This window comes from Garra rufa, chromosome 11 (assembly GCF_049309525.1).
Source record: "Garra rufa chromosome 11, GarRuf1.0, whole genome shotgun sequence".
Classification (NCBI taxonomy): Eukaryota; Metazoa; Chordata; class Actinopteri; order Cypriniformes; family Cyprinidae; genus Garra; species Garra rufa.
Genome location: NC_133371.1, coordinates 30,120,011 through 30,140,867, shown reverse-complemented (window position 1 = coordinate 30,140,867; position 20,857 = coordinate 30,120,011). Strand labels below are relative to the sequence as shown.

The 20,857-nt window shown below is 36.5% G+C and overlaps 3 protein-coding genes across 6 annotated transcripts in view; 2 read left to right on the top strand and 1 right to left on the bottom strand.

The window, feature by feature from the left end:
• The first annotated feature begins 3,374 nt into the window (after positions 1 to 3,374).
• wee2 (WEE2 oocyte meiosis inhibiting kinase) lies at positions 3,375 to 9,433 on the top strand. Its single transcript, XM_073850980.1, has 11 exons — positions 3,375 to 3,626; positions 3,743 to 3,945; positions 4,018 to 4,072; positions 4,202 to 4,371; positions 4,536 to 4,657; positions 4,765 to 4,911; positions 5,322 to 5,423; positions 7,235 to 7,320; positions 7,443 to 7,613; positions 8,154 to 8,302; positions 9,157 to 9,433. Exons 1-11 carry the CDS (start codon positions 3,381 to 3,383, stop codon positions 9,290 to 9,292), a joined length of 1,587 nt encoding a protein of 528 aa, XP_073707081.1. The 5' UTR covers positions 3,375 to 3,380; the 3' UTR covers positions 9,293 to 9,433.
• A 1,612-nt stretch (positions 9,434 to 11,045) lies between these two features.
• On the top strand, positions 11,046 to 14,312 carry bida (BH3 interacting domain death agonist). Its single transcript, XM_073850933.1, has 4 exons — positions 11,046 to 11,138; positions 12,438 to 12,724; positions 13,653 to 13,786; positions 13,866 to 14,312. Exons 2-4 carry the CDS (start codon positions 12,472 to 12,474, stop codon positions 14,061 to 14,063), a joined length of 585 nt encoding a protein of 194 aa, XP_073707034.1. The 5' UTR covers positions 11,046 to 11,138; positions 12,438 to 12,471; the 3' UTR covers positions 14,064 to 14,312.
• Positions 14,313 to 14,511: 199 nt separating this feature from the next.
• bcl2l13 (BCL2 like 13) overlaps positions 14,512 to 20,857 on the bottom strand; it is a 20,644-nt gene continuing 14,298 nt past the window's right edge. For all 4 annotated transcript variants that reach the window (XM_073850582.1, XM_073850584.1, XM_073850583.1 and 1 more), the window contains exon 7: positions 14,512 to 18,613. In XM_073850582.1, the coding sequence (XP_073706683.1) occupies positions 17,774 to 18,613 (840 nt within the window). In that variant the 3' untranslated portion in view covers positions 14,512 to 17,773. The remainder of the gene's footprint in view (positions 18,614 to 20,857) is intronic.

Here is a 20,857-nt window from a genome sequence, read left to right as displayed (position 1 = left end):
CCAGCATCCCAGCACCAAAACATACCTAACCAGCATATGCTGGGGTTTTATTCAGCAGGGCTATGTTCAGCTAACCCTGACATTTAGCCAATATTAGCATACATGTGAGTTTGGGGCAAGTTGTCTTATTGACTTAGGGGCAAGTTGTCACATGTGACATCTTGCTCCAAGTACAAATACATGCTCAAAAAACAAATGGGCCCATGATGCTTGCATCTAAGGCCAGGCAATTTATGTGTGCCAGAAATGTGACTCTGAAGATGAGTCTGATTAATCAGATACAGGGCATCTGTTTTGTTCAGAGGTTAAACATATTAAGTTAAGTGAGTTATTTGCAGCATTCCATTCAGTTATCATGGATTTATGTGCAAGCCAGAGAACATTTGAGTTTAAAGTTCAAAGTAAAGTTGTCTTGCCACTTAATGTTTTGACTGAAATATGTATTGGGTTGAATTAATAGTTTTTGTTCCAAATTCTCTAGGCGTAATTGTTCATATTTCCACATTTTCATATTTTGGTTTGAATTTAACCATTAAGATCAATAATCACAATTAAGTAGTTTTGTTCTTATTTTTAGATAATCTAGTGTGACAACTTACCTGCTGATGGGGCAAATTGTCTCAAGTGCACATTCTCATTTCAACAGTCAACAACTCTGTAATGAGATAAGATATGAAAATTTAATGAATACATCATATGTGCTCGAGACTTCCCTCTTTAATTTGGTAAGACAATTATTACATTGTGATGTATGGTGCTCAGTAAAAGTTAGACAGTGTGAAAAGTGTGACAACTTACCCCGCTCTCCCCTACATTATGTAAAAAAAAAAAAAAAAAAAAAAAAAAAAAAAATATATATATATATATATATATAATTAAAAAATCCTTTTATATCTATTAAAACCCACAATAATATTAAAAATATCAGTAAGCATAATATATATAAAATAATCATTTAGTGGGTACTTTTTAGAGGCGGCTAGTTTAGAGGTGGCTGTCCCGAACCCAAAACCCCTAAATTTCAAATTATGAAAATGCCTTTGAAATAGTTTTTGCATTTTATTCCATTTTTGATTTTTTTAAAGGTGAAGTAAAAAAAAAAAAAAACACTTTATATTTTCTTTGTAAACTGTGAAACTTTATGTAAAAAAAATGTGTCCCACATTTTCATGTCACTACTGAAACAGTGTATGTTTTAGTCCATTAAACCTACAATTATTTTCAGGAAATATTCATGTGTCACTCTCTCTCATAGCTAAGGTGTTAGTAATTAGGCACCATCATTTTGAGGTAAATGGGTTCAAAAGTATGAAAATCTGTGTGTAACTTAAAGGAATGTCACTACTGAACATCCATAATCAAACACTTTTTAGGCATTATTCCATAACACTGTTTTGAAACAGTCACAAAGATTTGGTAGTGACATTTGTTTTTTGGGTGTTATACTCAATTGTCACTACTATAACAGTCAAGACTGAAGTATATCATCATTGGCATGTGACATAAAGGAACACATTCTTCATTAGCGAGAAATAAACAATATTTTAGTACAGTTATGCAAGTTTTTAGTATTTTAGTATGTTTTAGTAGTGTTTTAGTATGTGGGTTAAAATTCTTTAATGTGATGTGGTTGCTGATTCCTTAAGTATGAAATCAGTATGATCAACTTTTTGCCTTTTACAAAGAAAAATTGTATTCAAAATACAACTCTTCTCATAAATCACACTTGAAATATTGTTAAAATTGTAATTGGTATGGATTTACTCTGACAACTTTTTAATGAAATAGAATATATATATATTTACAAGAAAGATGTAAGCAAAATCTTAAGCAAAGGGTGTGACGTGGGGTTACAAATCTGACTCTTTAACCATTAGGCCACGACTGCCCCTAACAGGTCAATATAACCCTTCTTATTAAATTATATATTACTGTGTTTCGGTAGTGACAAATATTCTAGAACTTACTTAAAATACAATATGAGAATTACCTGAAATTGCAGCAGTATCTTTTCCGAGGATTGACTACACCACGAACCAATAGTATTTGACTGAGGACCGTGAACTAGCATTTCATTGGTTGAACGTAGTAAACGTATACGCCCCCTTTACTGAACTAGTCGGTCTTTTGAACCAAATAGTGACATCTCGTTTGTTCACATGTAGTTCACTTAACAACAAGAGAAAAGGAAGTAAAAACATTTTGAATTTGTAATGGTGATTAAAGGGCGATGATGAAACTCATAATTAATTTAGGCTATGTGATGTACTTAGTCCAGTTAAAGCCAGAATATCAAATATGGAGGAAAAAGTGATACATATTCAGGGGAAAACATTTTTTAAGTAGAAGAACACACGAACTCGTGTAAACAAATACGGTGTGCAGGAAAAAGTTCAATGAACAAAATCAATGAACGAATCTGTTTAGTGAACCGATTCAACAGAATCGAGTCATGACTCAAAATATTTGACACTAGTTAGCGGCGTTAATTAAAGGTCGAGCCATTCCGCCCAGCGTTAAAGGACCTCGTTAACGTTAACGCGCGAAGTTGAAGCGTGGTGACCCATTAGCTCATCTCAGGGTAAGTTGGAATTGCTTTTATGTTGTTCAAAACAGCACAATAAAACAATAAAAGTGAGCTTAGTGAGATATGCTTTGAGAGGGTCTCAAATGTTTTGCTTTTCTAATAACAAACACATGAGGTCCTTGAAACATTGAGGCCAACCCAAGGAGACTACTCTCAAAACTCATGATTATGTTTACATTTTTGTGTGTGTGAGTGTACATTTTAAGTACATATGTGACCCTGGACCACAAAACCAGTCATAAGGGTCTTTTTTTTGAGATTGAGATTTTTTGAATTGAGATTTGTACATTATCTGAAAGCTTAATGAATATGCTTTCCATTAATGTTTGTTAGGATAGGATAATATTTGGCTGAGATGCAACTATTTGATATTCTGGAATCTGAGGGTGCACAAAAATCAAAATATTAAGAAAATTTCCTTTAAAGTTGTCCAAATGAAGTTCTTAGCAGTGCATATTACCAATCAAAAATTAAGTTTGAATATATTTATGGTAGGAAATTTACAAAATATCTTAATGGAACATGATCCTAATTTCCTAATGATATTTGGCTTACAAAAAATCTATTATTTTTACCCATAATGTACTGTTGGCAATTTCTACAAATATACCTGTGCTACTTATGACTAGTTTTGTGGTACAGGGTCAAATTTTATGAAAAATAAAACATTAGCAATTCACAATTGCTAAAATCTGTATAATTTATCATCGCTAATTTACAATGTTAGTTGCCATACTAATCCCCTTTTTTTTTTTCTTAAATCTGTGAGTTTTTCTTTTTTCAGTGGTCTGAAATGGCCTCTGTCAATGTGGTGCAGCAGCATCTGAGCTTCTCCAGCAGCGGGGAGGAGGACAGCAGTGACAATAGCTTTGATGAATGGGCGCACAGGAGTGTTCCAGTCAGAAGCCCCTGTCGGACACCCCGGGTACAGCGCCACCGCACCAGGAGTATCACCATCTCCCCTTCCATCCCTACGTCCCCCATACCATATGCTGCTTGGAAGAAACTCCGTCTTTGTGACTCACCCAGTACACCAAAGGTGATCTCTCAGTGCCTCAGTTTTATGTAAACTTTGATGTGACAGCCATCTGCTGTATGTTTTTGACATTTAACCCTATAAAGAACTGTTAACAGTTGATGTTCTTCCACCTACAGAGTTTGCTGTCTAAATCGACCCTCCCTTGCTCTAGTACCAAGCCATGTCGCAGTCAAAGATTCTTTCGTTTGTCCACTGCTTTTGATCGTGTGCCCTCAGTGAACATTAACCCATTTACCCCTGAGACGGTGCGCAGGAACAGTGAACACCACAAGAGAAAGAGCCAAAGGAGTGATGATGATGATGAGGACGATGCACAAAGGTAACAGCTCTCTCTTTTAATCAACTCCTGTTGAGAGACTAGATTTACATTGATGTACCTTTACCTTTACAGATCTAAGGAAACTCACAACTCATCAGAGGATGAAAATTTCTTCCTGCCCTCAAAGGTACGCTTTCAAAGACCATCGCTTATCCTTGTCTTTTATGTAGTAGGTTTATAAATCTTCGTAATCCCACCAAAAGCTTTGGCAAATCTCTGTGTTCTCTCACACGGCCTCCCATCTGTTGGCCTTTAGAGGCCAGCAGTGTCAGCCCGCATGCTGTCGCGTTATGAGAGTGAGTTTCTAGAGCTGGGCTGCATCGGCGTGGGCGAGTTTGGTTCCGTGTATCGATGTGTGAAGAGGTTGGATGGTTGCATGTACGCCATCAAGCGCTCGCGCAGGCCAATTGCAGGCTCCGCCAATGAGTGAGTCAACACTGCCAGCCACACTGGGCTTCGTATTCTCACTCTTTCATATTTAAAACCTCAAAGGACATTTCTGTATATGGTTTTTATGCTTCCTCAATGAATCTCAGAATGTTAGATTATTAGTGTAAAACAAGTCCTGTGGGTTTTTTTTTTCTCTTCAGGCAGCTGGCCTTGAAGGAAGTGTACGCCCATGCAGTGTTGGGCCATCACCCTCATGTTGTCCGGTACTACTCTGCATGGGCTGAGGAGGACCATATGATTATACAAAATGAGTACTGTGATGGTAGGATAGAACATCACAGAACTATATAGATGATCATATGTTTGTTTATTAGAGTTGAGACTGTTTTTACTTTGAGTACTAACTCGCAAGGTTTTTTGGTCTTATAGGTGGTAGCCTCCATGATGCTATAACTGAAAAGGGAGAGCAAGGAGAGTATTTCAGTGTTCCCGAGCTGAGAGATGTGCTCCTGCAGGTCTCCATGGGGCTCAAATACATCCACAGCTCAGGCCTTGTGCATCTCGACATTAAACCCAGTGAGCTTTGTGTCTTGATTTGTTTCTCGCATACCTATCCACCTTTTTCTTCAATGCGGAAGTAAGCCTATATGGGTGAGACTTCTGGTTCATTAGCCGCTATAGGAGAATACTGAGAAGAGTAACAACATGCAGTAAATGGTAAAACTGTTTGCACTATGAACCGGTGTGCTCATAATTAAGATAATACATTAAAATAATATGGTAAGACACACCAGTTTGCAATATCAAGGAGCAAAGCTGTTTTGTACAGCTAAAAATAGCTGGACAGACACGGATGAGACCAGAAGGCAGACCTATAAAAATGTACAAATGGCCGCACACACTCTAATGGGAAGAAAAAGGTGGATACCACTCGATGAAAAGAAGACTTTTTGACTCTCGCATGTTTAAATTTCCATCCTTTTCAGGTAATATTTTCATCTGCCGTCGGCCCAGTTCGAGTGCTGGTGGAGAGGGAGATAGTGAAGAAGAGGATGAAAGCCCTTCTTCTGGGGTTGTATATAAAATTGGTATCTACCTACTTGTCCTTGTTTTTAACTCTTAAATGCATAAATTATTTGCCAGTCTTTATTACATATTTGGGTCTTTAGTGACCCCGAAATGTTGTTGTGTGTGTTTTTTTTTTTTTTTTTTTTTTTTTTCTTTCTTTAAACATGCATCTTAACTTACCCAAGAGTATAAAACTAAATATTATTAGTGATGCACCAAAATGACTTATCAAAAGCAAAATTAAAATTATTTTAGCTAAAGCTGAAAATACATAAGCCAATTTCCACCGAATAAAAAACAAAAGGTAATTGCAACCTTTTTGTCTCACAATTCTGATTTCTTTCACAGTTGTGGGTTTACATCTCGCAGTTGACTTTTTTTTTTTTTTTTTTTTTCCTCAGAATTGTGATTTTATAATTGCAGCTACAAGTTATAAAGTCAGAGTTGAGATATAAACATAGAATTCTGAGGTAATAAAGTATAAAGTCAGGATTGTGTCAAACTTGTAATTTTTTTTTTTTTTTTTTTTTCAGAATTGCGAGAAACTCCTAATTGTGTCAAATTCAGAATTGAGACGTTTCAAAAATGCAAGTTTATATCACAATTCTGATAAAGTCAGAATTTCAAGATACAAACGTTTTTCTCAGATTTGTGATTTATAATCACAATTTCAAATTATACAGTCAGAATTGTGAGTTTTTTTCTAAGACTTGCATGATATAATCACTTAATTGCATCTCACAATTGCGAGTTTATATCTCACAATTTTAAGAAAAAAAAATCTGAATTGCATAATACAAACTCACAATTCTGACCTTTTTCCTCAGAATTGATTAATAATTGCAACTGCGAGTTATAAAGTCAGAAGTGACCTTTTTTTTTCTCTGAATTGCAAGATATAAACATCTAATTGCGAGTTATAAAGTCAGAATTGTGATGTATAAACTTGCAATTTTGACCTTTTTTTTTTGACCCAATTGTGTACGAGACATATCTCAGAATTGTGAGTTTATATCTCTCAATTCTGAGAAAGTCAGAATTGCAACATACAATCTCTCAATTCTAACTTTTTTTTTCTCTGAATTGTGATTTTTATAATCACAGTTGCGAGTCAGAATTCTGAGATATAAACTCACTATTGTGTGTTATAAAGTCAGAATTGCAAGGTATTTCTCAGAATTACAAGTTTATCTCTCACAATTTTGAGGAAAAAGTCAATTGCATGATACAAACTCACTTTCTCTCAAATGCGAGATGTAATGTCTCAATTCTAAGTTTATAACTTGCAGTTGTGGGTTTACATCTAAGTTCTGTGAAGGAAAAAAAGTCAGAATTGCAGAAGCGCAATAACAGTTTGTTTGTTTGTTTTTGTTCAGTGGTGGAAACGGACCTCCGTAGAAAATAGTTTTGGTAACTGGGTAACTGAACCCTGTATGCCATTCAGGGTGTGTACACTACACTTAAATTAAATGTTAAAATTTAAACTTACTATGGTAGAGTTATTTGGCAATGCGCAACCTTAGCATACTATGTCACTATTTTGGTCCATGATTTTTAGCTCTCCAAAACCATTTTGACTGAAATTAAAATTTTGGTTTGGCTATTTGGTTTTGGCTATTAATATTAATATTTGGCTATTAATATTTTGTTTTGGCTATTAATATTTTCATTTGCCAAAAAAAAAATCCTGAGCACATCACTAGATCTAAATCTATGCTTAAAATAAAGCATATTAAATTATTGACATTTTCTGTTTTTTTTTTTTTTTTGACTTTGCTAAACTGATGCAGTATACAGTAGCTGTATATATCATGAATATCTTGCTCTTTAGGTGACTTGGGTCACGTAACATCCATCTCAAGCCCTCAGGTAGAAGAAGGGGATAGCCGCTTTTTGGCCTACGAGGTCCTGCGAGAGGTAAGATGTGTCTTTGAACTTTTTCAGGGTGTTCCATTTGTTAAAAAGTTTTGAATATAGCTGTGTGTATATATAACTGTGGGTGTAACCAGTTGTTGCTGGCTTTTTTTTTTCCCTCACAGGACTACACGCATCTTCCCAAAGCAGATATTTTTGCACTGGGCCTGACAGTGTTCTTAGCTGCTGGAGCGCCACCACTTCCTCAGAATGGAGATGACTGGCACAGCCTCAGGCAGGGTGAGCTACCCAGCCTGCCCCATGAGTTACCAGCACCCTTTAAAGACCTTCTAAAGGTACAGTTTGAGCAAGCAGGACATCTTTGTGAACGTTCATTGCACTCTCTGTAGTGCTTTCTTTTACTTTTTTGTTCTGAAAAATCAACATACTCTATGCTACACTCTCAGAAAAGTACAAAGGTTGTTACTGGGGCAGTACCTTTTCAAAAGACACCGCTTTGTACCTTATTTACCCCTATGCATATTAGTACCTTTTGAAACAGTACCACAACTTTAGTACCTCTTTTTATTTTCTCTGGAGTGTGTATCCAGAGATAAATAGTTGATTTCAAGTCCAAAAAATCTATTTAAATATTTTGTGTGTACTTGACTAAATATTTCAGAATTCATATTTATATTGTATTAGTCAGTCTTAGGCAGTGTACCCAAAACAGCATTGAAGTACTTGCATTCCACCAGCAGAGGGCATAAAACCAACTTCCAGATAATGCTGATGACTGTAGTTTTGAAGAATTCTCATGAACTTAAAACTGATTCATACATTCGTTCTCTGAGTTCAAGATTGAAAACCTGAAATGCGTTGTACATTTATGACAGACGCTGTTAGATCCTGATCCTACCACAAGGCCATCTGCAGCTGCGTTGTGCCGGCACGATGAACTGCGCAAGGAGAGGGCCGGCAAACTGGCTGCACAACTTCGCAAGGAATTAAATGTGGAAAAGTTCAGAACAGCTGTGCTGGAAAGGTGAGGCAGAGGTTCTATCTAGTATTGTGCTATTCTCTAGTACTCCATTTCATAAGGTAGTATTTATGCTTATATGGGCCATTCTAGAGAATTGGTGCTGTCCCACAACCAAAAAACGCATTTAAAAAGCATTTAAGTATTCAAATCTTAGATGTTTATTTTATTACCTATTGAAACACAATAATATTTAAAATATCAGCGGGGAGTTTTTATGTGTATAACTGTTCAGAACTGTGCTAGCGAACCATGTGCTTATTAGCATCTTTGAGCTAGGTTCAAAGGCAACAGTCACAACCAAAACATTTGAAGTTTCAGTTCTGTGGGTTAAAATTCTGTAATGTGGTCACTACCAAAACATTGCTGTCACTATAGAAAATGTGCTCTCACGACCGGATGTTTTGACTAAAATAAAGTATACTGAATTATCGGTTAAGATGTTATGATAGTGTTTGGTTCAATGTATATTCAAACTCCTTAAGGAATCCTTAAGTTTAAAATCAGTATGATCAACTTTTTGCCTTTTACAAATAAAATTGGATTCGAAATGCAACAAATCTTATAAATCACACTTGAAATAAAAAAAATATATATTTACAAGGAAGATGTAAGCAAAATCTAAATGGGTCAATATAACCTTTATTATTAAATTATATATTACTGTGTTTCAGAATAGTGACACATTTGGGGAGAGGACAAATATTCCAAAAGTTTCTGAAAATACAATGAGACTTAAATGCACAATTACTAAAAATGTGTACCTTGGATATTATGCAATTTATTTTCCAACTTTGAACCAGTTCTTTAGAATAGCCCATATAGGTCTCAATTTTACCGTGCCTTTTATTTCTACATAGAGAACTCAAGGAGGCCCGACTGGCTGCTACCTCACCACAGCAGGCATCACAACCAGGGTCTCTTCCAAGAGCTGGGAGGAAGCTTGTGGGCAGAAGTGCGGCCCGATCTATGAGCTTTGGGTTCCCAGGATACTAGCACTGAGTGACACTGTGAATGTTACTTATTTACTTCACTTATTTCCAACTTATTTAGCACTGAATTTATGTACTGCATGTGTCAACAGACCTTCATACTGATTTCTAGAATGGTGTTTCTGCATTACTCAGCATTTGTCACTGGTGAAACTTCAGATCCTCTTTTTTTTTTTTTTTTTTTTTTTTTTTTTTATCTAACCCTGAACACTGCCATTTGCTCATAGTTTTATTTGTGGCATGAATTGGTGCATATTTATAGTTTACTGTTGAATGGCACATTTATCTTGTCAAATAACTGGTGCATTTTAATTGTAAATAAAGCTTTTAAATGTTTTGCTGAGTGATGCTGTTTGATTTATTCAGTCAATGCCCAAAACCCACACTCGTGGTCTTGGCCACTTGAGATTGCGTGCATGCAACAGGAAGTTTGCAAGACTGTCCCAGGAGTTCGACAATCCAAATTGAAAAAAGCTTAATGCATACTATCTCAAATGCAAATTTAGTTTTTAATCACTTGTATACAAGGACCGCAGTTATTAAATGGTGTCAAATGTTATAGGTACTACCGAACAGACATTTAGATGTTTCTTTTAAAATGTGAATATTGAAAATCAAAATCTATATAAACTTTTTTTCTTTTTTAAACAACACTTTGGTTTGCACCTCAACTTTAACACTTTAAATACAGGAAATATGTCATGTAAGTGGGTCAAGTAGTCAATTGGGAAGACCACAATGTGTCTGCGTGAGTCGGCAACATCACACTTCAGGTGGGGGGAAAAACAAAGCAACTGGTTGTCTGCCAGTTAATGTGTTTTTGTATTGACGCTCAAACAGATGACCTTAGTAAATATCTTCGGAGCCCCAGTAAGTGTGTGTGTTTTTTTTTTTTTTCGTTTTTTTTTCCAAAAACGAAACCCTATATACAATGTTAGTTTGACATTTTATTACAACAGGTGTTCCATATACAGTAGGCAACATTTGAAGTGGATCAAAACAGTTCCATCGAATTTGTCCTAAGACAAGAACAGGTACTGTTGTGGTTTTAGGACAACTTTAATGAAAGGTTTTGATCCACTTCAAATGTTGACTACTGTATACATTTTAGGTAGAAGGGCTTGAATGTCCATCATGACTGTTAGTCAGAATACTCTAGACTAGTAGTATTTACAGCTCTGTCTGCCTTTTAGTCCACCGTGTATGTGATGCAAATTAATTATCAGCTAACTCTTCCTTATGATTCCTTATCTAGCATGTACAGTCTAACAGAAGGGGAACTCCATTTCCAGACACAAAAATTCCTTCAGTGACAATCAGTTAAAAGAAATGCTTGTTCACATCACAATTGGAAACTTCAAAGTCTGTTTAGCTTTGCCTTTAAAAGTCACACATTTTATATGTCTTTACTTTTAAATATGCAGCTATAACAAAATCTCACAACATGTTTTTTAAATGCTATCTGCAACTAGGGGAATTCTAGGCTAGCTGCAGTGTTGCCAAGTCCGTTGTTTTCCAGCGGAATTAGGCTACTTTAACGCTAATGCCGCGGGTTGAAGCGACTCCAGTAACGTAAAATTTATCCCCTGAAACGATAATTTCACTAGAAGAACCGCGCCAAAAAACGCAATATTTACCGTTACAAATATTTTTGAATAGCATTTGAACGCGTTTTCTTGTGAATACCTGGCAACCCTGCTTTGGTTTTCCAAGTACTTTGACCACGCCTCTCACTGTCATCGTGAGACTTGGAGAGGCGGGGGATTCCACTGAAGAGTCGCAGCATTTTGTTTGTGTGTGTTTGTTGGGTGACATGCTTCACTATTATGATGTTTTGACTTGAAGTTTACGTAAGTAACGAATTTTTCGTTCTTTCACTGGAAAGTAAGTACAGGGGACACGCATATAAACAAGATTTTAAACATTTGCCTCAAAGGAGATTGAATAATATCTTGTGTAGTGTTAACATTAGTAAGTTAAACCACCGGTACTTTTGCTACTAGATCGTAGCCTAGTCGTAAGTGATTATCAATATTCTTCAAATCTAAACATTCACTCAGGTAATAACTGTTATATTTGCCTAGATATACTCAGAATTTTTCTCGCTTCCCTCAGTTTGACTAACGTTAAACTGGTTATCTTACAGTTTGACTCAACTTTCCAGAAGTGTTGCATTCATCTGATATTTTTAATTTAACGGGATTAATCACTTAGCTTCATCTAGGTGTCATTTGTGGGATCAATAGAGATTAGTTTTATCTTAATTAAGGTTTATCATTTTTTCTTCCTAAAACCGATCCGCGAAGAATTTGGAGAATCCGTCAAACGCGCTGTGGGAGCGGTTATGTGTTTTTCTAAACGTCATTAAAATGTATAAAATTAATTCAATAATCCCCAATACTCACCGAATAATGTCAGATAGCAACTAATAAACTGTTAAAATTATCAGCGGCTAGCTGGTTAGCTAGTTTGAGCTGGGATATTTCATCATCCTGTTAAAGGGCCAACAGTCACACAGCCAAGTATTTATTTACGTTTAACGTTACGTTTATTTAGCAATCCATAGACTTATATTGGTTTTATATACAGCGTTAGAAACGCTTAGTTCATGGGTTCGATTCCTAGAGAATGCATAACCTGATAAAACGCATATTTGTGACCCTGGACCACAAAACCAGTCGTAAGGTTTTTTTTTTAATTGAATTTTATACATTATCTGAAAGCTGAGTAAGCTTCTTCATTGATGTGTGGTTTGTTAGAATAGGAGAATGTTTGGCTGAGATACAACTATTTGAAAATCTGGAATCTGAGGGTGCAAAAAAATCAAAATATTGAGAAAATCGCCTTTAAAGTTGTCCAAATGAAGTTCTTAGCAATGCATATTACTAATCAAAAATTAAGCTTTGATATATTTACGGTAGAAAATTTACCAAATATGTTAATGGAACATGGTCTTTATTTAATATCCTAATGATTTTTGGCATAAAAGAAAAATCGATAATTTTGACCCATTCAATGCATTTTGGCTATTACTACATGTATGCAATAACATTCAAATGCTATCGGGTTGAAGTATAACGTTTGTAAAACAGTCACTCCATATCTTTTGATCTTGTCATGATAATGAAACTGCTTTTCTTGAATTACAGAGCACCTGTATAAAGCATTGTACAGGTTTGTGCAATGGACTGCAACAGAAACTTTGACATTTTTCCACACACATCCCTGGTGCTCCTTTCCTTCCTTAAGCAAAAAGGCTGCCAAAATAGTGAGCTCAAAAGAGAGCTCAATGATCTTGATGAACACCTAAATCTGCCTACAAATCACAATTACATTGAGAGTGATGACGAACTACAAGCAGATGGACACAGTTTCTCACTCAGCCACAGAGAACTTTTACATGAGTTTCAACATCAAGTTCAGCCTCAACTGCCAGGTATGTTGTTTTCTCTTAGTTTAAACAAATGTGCTCCTAAATGAACACCAGTAAGCCAGTGATTTTCACATTAAGGCAGATAACTGATAAATACATTATATTTGAATTAATACAAATAAACATACATTATTAATTAATTTATGTGGTCAAGCTCAAATCAATTATATGGAAAGAACTTCAAGGAACACTGGTAATATTTCCTATAATCTAGCATTATTCCTTTAAATTAGGGCTGGATGACAAAAATGACATAAAAATTGAAAATTAGGTCTCACAGTTGAATGGTTCATCTTAAAATTCAATTCAATTTCAATTTACTTCCCTTCATGTCTTTTTAAAACTGTGTAAGTGACTTTTCTTATGTGGAACACAGAAGATATTTTGAAAAATGTAAGCAACCAAACAGTTTCACTTTCAACTTGTATAGTTAAAATATTATTCAACAGGAACTGAAAGGTTACCAACATTCTTCAAAATTTCTTCTTTTGTGTTTGAGTTACAGAAGGTTCAAACACTTACAGATGATTCAGAAGGAAACATTCAAGTATCTTCTGTAGCTTCTGAAGGGCAGTACTAAATGAAAAAAAAAAAGATATTTAGGCAAAATAAGAAAAACGTACATCTTAATTCTGATCAAAAGTTTACACCCCCCTCTTGTGTGTATGTAAACTTTTGAACAGGGTAATTTTTATAAGTTCAACTATTATTTTCTCTTGTGGACTATATGTAAATGTCTTTTATGTGAAAAATCTTATTCAGGTCACTATTAAATAAAAAAATAACATGCATTTTGTATGATCCCTCCTATTTTGGTAAAATAAAATTTTTCAGATTCTGCAAGGTCTATGTAAACTTTTGACTTCAACTGTATATTTTTTTTGCTGTTGTCTGTGTCTGATAACTCTGCTAATGTATCTCTCCATCTCAGTGAATGGTGAAGAGGCTCAGGCAGCAAGGGAAATGGCTGCTGAGTTGATCAGAATTGCAGACCTGCTTGAGCAAAGAGTCCTTTCACAAGCTGCAGACAGTTTGACCAAAAAGCTGTGCAGATCTCAGGAGCAGGTGAGACATCTTACTGTATAGCAAACTCATCTTAACAGTTCACATTTCTAATAAAATTCAAACCTCTGAACATTTGCAGTTTTGGGCCAGGCATCTGTCTGATGGAGTGCAGGCCTTATTTTGCCAGGTGGCAGGTGCCAAAGAGTTCAAGAAGGAACTTGTGGAGATGGCCTTTACTTTTGTGCTAATGAAGACTGTTTGTGAACACGTACCTGAATATCTCTTTCGTCTTTATGGTACAGTGGTGCAGTATTTCTTACCAAACAGATCAAACTGATGCCTGATGAGCTCTGTGTTCCAGTTATATACATTTATACGGTGTACGTCAATGTGAATGTTTATAAATGTTTGCTTTTGAGTGGAGACTGAAACTCTTGCATTACCTTATGGAATACATTTTCTTTCTTATCATATAAAAATAAGTTTCCTTTCTTCTTCCAGTGTAACTGTCTAAAACAAGTGTTTTTTTGCATTGTAGCCATGTTAAGTTTAAAACCATGTAATAAACAAAATTTGAGGAAAAGATTATGCATTTGTATGCGGTTCTCTAACAATTTTTTTCTGTAAGAGAAATCACATGATCAACCGTCTTTTTATGTACAACAATCTGACTCATATCAGTACAATATAGAGGAAGCAATCTGTTTCAGTGTTTTCTTTTGTTAAATTTAAGCAATGTTCCATTATGATAAAATTCATGCATAATCAGAACACAAACCACCAGGTTTACCCTTGATGAAATGCAGTTTTATTTCACAGTTTTTGTCCATCCATAAAACCAAAAAACCTCACTTGCAAAAACAAAATAGCACTTTTTCTCTGACGTGAGGTTGCAACCACTGACAAAAACAGGTGGATCCTGCCTGTACGTGTGACTTCTGCTTTTTTTGTTGTTGTTGCTTTGACCAGGGTCAGGTTTTGGATAGGCACACAACAGGGAAAGGTGGGTGACAAGGCTGTGCCGTGCAGGCCTTTTTAGCTTTTTAAGGACAAACAACAGCACGAGATACAGGCAAGGTGCAAATAAGAGGCAGAAGACAGAAAGAAAACCTACAAAGAACCGATGACTGATCTGTGTGGCTCAGAAGACATTTAAGAGACATTCTGGTCCCCCAAACCGGAAGTCAGCACTTGATTTGAGCAACAGCCAGTTCTGTTACCCAACACAGCAAATCACTTTTTACTCTAGAATTACAAAATCCATTTAGGTCTTCCTAAATCATAGTGGCTTAAGATTAATGTTTCAACATTTCACAAGATTTTATTGAAATTGCTTCCGACCCACAATCAGGGACATTTAATTACAAAATGCACGCTTAGAAACATATTAGAAAACTAAATGATTCTCATCTAGCATTATCTTCGCTTCCTGACGTTGAGATAAATTCAGTCAACTGCCCTGTCGCCAAGGCAATGTTGACTGTGCTGGTGTATTTTCACGAGTGCTAAACCACAAGTTTTTGTACCTTACAGAACAAAACGTTCACATTACAGCAAATTTCTGTATATTACCAAATCCCTTAAACAAAATATGCAGGGGTTTCCCATTTGTGGCTGTGACCTAGGCTTCTATTTTTAGTTTTTAAAAGGGGAAATTCAACAAAAAAAAGCATTCTTGCAAGGCTTTGATTTGTTCAAAAATACACTGAAGATGGTTAATATGAATCAAATTTTTGCTTTCAGTTATTATGAGTACTTTTGTACAAGTACCGATATATTTTGGGTGAATATCAGTCACACAATCCATCCATAAGAGCACAGCCCATAAAGTTTTGCACTTAATTCTTAAAGTAGTTCACTTCCAGAGCAAAGATTTACAGATATGCTCACCCCCCGTCATCTAAGATGTTCATGTCTTTCTTTCTTCAGCCGTAAAGATTTTTTTTTTTGAGGGAAACATTTCAAGAATTTTCTCTGTATAAAGGTGCCCACGAGTTTGAACTTCCAAAATGCAGCTTAAATGCAGCTTCAAAGGGCTCTAAATGATCCCAGCTGAGTAATAAGTGTCTTATCAAGCAAAACGATCATAATTTTCTGAATAAAAAAAAATAATAATAATAAAAGTTTTAAACTCAAATGCTCGTCTTCTCTAGCTCTGCAATGCATGTGTAGTCCGAGTAATCCGGGTCAATACCGTTAGGGTATTGTATGTCGAAAAACTCCCATTTCATTTTCTCCTCCAACCTTTTCAGCTGTTTTACCTTTTTTATGTAAAGGGCATTTGACTTTCTATGCATGTTCACTTTGTAAACACTGTGTCGGTACTTCTGCAGCGATGTAGGATGATCAAAGTTTTTTGATATACAGTACCCTAACTGTATTGACCCAGATTACACAGAGTATGCATGTGCATGACAGAACTAGACAAGATGAGCATTTGAGGTTTAAAAGTATATACATTTTTATTTTAATTTTTTAGAAAATGACCAATCGTGTTGCTAGATAAGATTCTTCTTCCTCAGCTGGGATTGTTTAGAGCCCTTTAAAAATGCATTTTGGAAGTTCAAACTCGTGGGCACCATAGAAGTCCACTATATAAAGACCATTCCTGAAATATTTTCCTCAAGAAACAATTTATTTATGACTGAAGAAAGTACATGGCGAGTACATTATCTGTAAATTTTTGTTCTGGAAGTGAACTACTCATTTAATTTCTAATCAGGTAAAATCATAATCATCCACTCACACAAGCTTGTGCTTTAAAATCAAACTTAATTTCATTAAATCAAATACTCCTAAACATGCTTCACAACAAAAATGATCTTAGTTCCTCTGAATCAGAAGCCTTAAAGGATTAGTTCACTTTCATAACAACAATGCACAGATAATGTACTCACCCCCTTGTCATCCAAGATGTTCATGTCTTTCTTTCCTCAGTCGTAAAGAAATTGTTTTTTTTTTTTTTAGGAAAACATTTCAGGATTTCTCTCTTTATAATGGATATGGATGGCGCCCCGAAGTTTGAACTTCCAAAATGCACTTTACATGCAGCTTCAAAATGCTTAAACTGTCCCAGTCGAGGAGGAAGGGTCTTATCTAGCGAAACGATCGGTTATTTTCGAAACAAATTGACAATTTATATACTTTTTAACCTCAAATGCTCGTCTTGTCTCATCTCTGCGCAGCTCATGCGAACTCTGTGTGATTCGGGTAAATACAGTTAGGGTACGTCTAAAAACTCCCATCTCGTTTTCTTCCCTAACTTCAAAATCGCCTTAGATCGCTGCAAAAGTACCAACATAGTGTTTACAAAGTGAACATATAAAGAAACTCAAACTCCTTTTACAAAAAAAGATAAAAACAGCATTATAAGACGATTTTGACATTGAAGACATAAACGAGATGGGAGTTTTTAGACGTACCCTAACTGTATTTACCTGAATCACGCACACTTTGCATGTGCTGCGCAGAGATGAGACAAGACGAGCATTTGAGGTTAAAAAGTATATAAATTGTCAATTTGTTTTGAAAATAACCGATCGTTTCGCTAGATAAGACACTTCCTCCTCGCCAGAGATAGTTTAGAGCCTTTTGAAGCTGCATTTAAAGTGCATTTAAAGTGCATTTCGGAAGTTCAAACTTCGGGGCGCCATCCATATCCATTATAAAGAGAGAAATCCTGAAATGTTTTCCTCAAAAAAAACTATTTCTTTACGACTGAGGAAAGAAAGACATGAACATCTTGGATGACAAGGGGGTGAGTACATTATCTGTGCATTGTTGTTATGAAAGTGAACTAATCCTTTAATGTTCCTCTCGGAACCAGGCCAAACCTAGGTCACAGCCCAGGTTCAGGTTTGCACCTGTAAGTTCCTCTCCAGTCATAAAGCTGGTTTAAAGAACTAAAAGCAATGAGAACAGAAAATAAAAAGGTATGACACATAAGGAGTATTTTTTCCGTAAAGTGCAGCTTGTGGCAGCACTGTGACCCGCAGGGCTTCCAGTAGGGCAAGAGATACAGTGAGGTCATGGACAGTCACAGATATTCTACTTCTTCCTGTAGGCCAGTGCCCCAAAGGCCAACACTGCAGCGATGGCCACCAGGGCAGCACCACCATATAGCAGCATGGGGAGGTCAGACGTCTCAGACTGTGGCACAGACTTCGACTGCACCTCAGGAGGGAGGTTGTGGGCCTTCAGATCAACCTCTGGAAGTATCTCCTGCTTCAGGGTTGCTTGGAACACTTCCGGTTCTAGATCCGGTGGGGATGATGATTGTGGCTCCACAGGAGCTGGAACAGGCTGAGACTGAAGTTCAGGCTCAGAAACGGGGAACGAGGCGGTAGCATGCTCTTCCTCCACTGAGGCTGGAGGTGGAGGGATCTCAATCACATCTGGTTCCACAATCAGCTCAGGTGCGGTTTGCACTGCCTCTGTGGTTGGTGCTTCCTCTCGGACAGCAGCGAGCTCGCTCTCGCTTCCCAGCACACTAAGTATGCTACTCTGCAGCTCACCTTCCTCCAATGTCTCCGCACCTTCTTCTAGCAGTTCTGCATCTTCACGTTCCACGTGGACAATGTCAGAGTTTGAGGAGTTGTTCTCGCTTTGCTCCTCAACTAACGCCACTCCCTCGGCGCTGTCCAGACTCTTGGCGTCTTCTGGGTCCATCATGCCAACTTGCGCCCAAGACTCGTGTCCTGCCAGAGACACAGGAAGACTCTCTGTTTGCCAGGAAGGCGGTCCACTGCTATCTCCAAGAGTTAGTAGTGAAGCAGGAGGGCTTAGCTGATCTGAGGCCTGTTCACCCGAAAGGATGTAGATGTCGTTACTGTCCTCGGCTATGATCACACCAGGGTCCTCAGCTTCATCCAGGCTGAACACAGTGCCCTGTAATGTAAAGAGTGGGAATATCAATCCGTTGGTCTATTAAATTTTTTTTTTATTCCAAATACATATATACTCTATTATATTCTATTCTTCTATAAATGAAAAAACAATATTAAAGGGGTCAAAATTCCCTTGATTTTTTTGACATAAGTGGTCACTGTACTGTAAAATGTCTTGTAAGTCAAAACTTTCTCGTTAAGACCCCGATATACTCAAAACAATGATCCTTTTCATTCTTCATTTAGAGGTGAAATGAAACTCATAATACGTGAGCAGTTGTATACTGTTAGTTAATATCCTGATGCCACCCACTCTGAGGAATGCTACGTTTAAAGAGTTTGTTCACCCAAAAATTAAAATTTGCCCATTATTTACTCACCCTCAAGGCATTCTAGATGTATATGACTTCCTTCTTTCAGACGAATGTAATTGGAGTTATATTAAAAATTGTCTGGCTCTTCAAAGCTTTATAATGGCAATGCGTGGGTGTTTCTCTTCAACAGTTCAACAATACAACAGTTAGCGCAAGCTAGAGAAAAGTGATTATTATTTTGAATTATGGATATTTTTCTTACCAAAATGCATCGATTTGCTACAGGAGGTCTTATTTACCCCCCGTAGCTGTGTGAGGGACTTTTTATTATGGATGGATGCACTTTATTGGACTTGTTTTGTTGAAAAGAAACACCCGCCCATTGCCATTATAAAGCTTTAAAGAGCCAGAACATTTTTTAATGTAACTCCAATTGCATTCATCTGAAAGAAGGAAGTCATATACACCTAGGATGCCTTGAGGGTGAGTAAACAATGGGCTAATTTTCATTTTTGGGCGAACTAACCCTTTAAATAAATATGTAAATATGTGCTGCGCATCAGTGCCTCATTTAATCAGAACCACAACTTCATTTGCTACTATAAAAACTGACTCTCCACTGTTCATGTTTTTACTGGCGAATATTTCTCCTCCAAGGACTCGACAGACAAAATTAACCCCTGAGAAGAGTTTATGCATAAAAGAAGGCTGAGCCTCAGCGCACACCTCCTATAAGGTAATCATCACGGACCAATGGTAGTACAAAGATTTTTTGCACCCGGGACCAACTTTTCCGGAAAGTTTGCTTGGACAAGTGGTTTTAAACTCGATTTTGTTTGAAATGATTTCACATCAGTTCATTCTTCAATTTCGCTTGAAGTACATCAAAGTCTAAATTGAAGTCTAAAAACAGCTTTTATTAAAGGGTTTGTTCACCCTAAAATTAAAGTTAGCCAATTATTTACTCATAGCATCCTAGATGTATATGACTTCTTTCTTTCAGACGAATGCAATCATTTATTTATGAATTATATTAAAAATTGTTCTGACTCCTTCAAGCTTTATAATACAATGGGTGGGTGTTTCTCTTCATCAGTCCAGAACAAGTCCAATAAAGCGCATCTATCCATAATAAAAACGTGGCTCACATGGCTTTGGCAGGTTAATAAAGGCCTCCTGTAGCAAATCAATGTTTTTGTAGAAAAAATATTCATATTGAAAATGTAATAATCACTTTTCTCTAGCTTGCGTTAACAGTTGTACACCAGGGTTGCCCAATTGCTACTCAAAACTAGTCCAACTGCATTTCGAGTGGGGTCCTCCAATAAAAATCGTGTTCCAGGGGGTAAAATAAATGTTTTACTTTATATGATGGATGGATGGATGTGCTTTATTGGACTTGTTTTGGACTGATGAAGAGAAACACCTGCTCATTGCATTATGACGCTTAAAGAAGCCAAAACAATTGTTAATATAACTCCGACTAGGATGCCTTGAGGATGAGTAAATAATGGTCTAATTTAAATTTTTGGGTGAACTAACCCTTTAAAGCCAGTCTACCAAAATGACAGGTTATGGAATGTGTCTCTAAAAAACAAAGACAGCTTGACCCCTTTAAGAAATCCATTTTAAAACATGACTGTTGCTCAAAGTTTACTTTTACGTAGAACACAAAGGTCTTAGTCATAACGACACATCCTTTACGCTTCTTTTTAAAACTGTGGTAAGGCAATTTACGTATTTCCTTCTGTTACCTCCAAATGTCTAATGTCTTTTAACCACACTGTGTTTGTTTTTGTTTTTCACTGTCTGGATTTCTATATATGGTAAGCCTTTTGTGTCTGCAAACCATTCTCACAGAGATCCACATCACTGATAAGCTTCACAACTTAAATGTGCCTAAAAGAAGCATGAGGTACACAAAAGACCTA

Excerpts from the sequence above, each read along its gene's own strand:
- wee2 (XM_073850980.1), top strand. The coding sequence starts at position 3,381 with ATGGCCTCTGTCAATGTGGTGCAGCAGCATCTGAGCTTCTCCAGCAGC. Across the intron at positions 3,627-3,742 it reads ACTCACCCAGTACACCAAAG|AGTTTGCTGTCTAAATCGAC; the intron begins GTGATCTCTCAG and ends TTCCACCTACAG. Across the intron at positions 7,321-7,442 it reads CCTACGAGGTCCTGCGAGAG|GACTACACGCATCTTCCCAA; the intron begins GTAAGATGTGTC and ends TTTCCCTCACAG.
- bida (XM_073850933.1), top strand. The coding sequence starts at position 12,472 with ATGGACTGCAACAGAAACTTTGACATTTTTCCACACACATCCCTGGTG. Across the intron at positions 12,725-13,652 it reads AGTTCAGCCTCAACTGCCAG|TGAATGGTGAAGAGGCTCAG; the intron begins GTATGTTGTTTT and ends TCTCCATCTCAG. Across the intron at positions 13,787-13,865 it reads TGTGCAGATCTCAGGAGCAG|TTTTGGGCCAGGCATCTGTC; the intron begins GTGAGACATCTT and ends GAACATTTGCAG.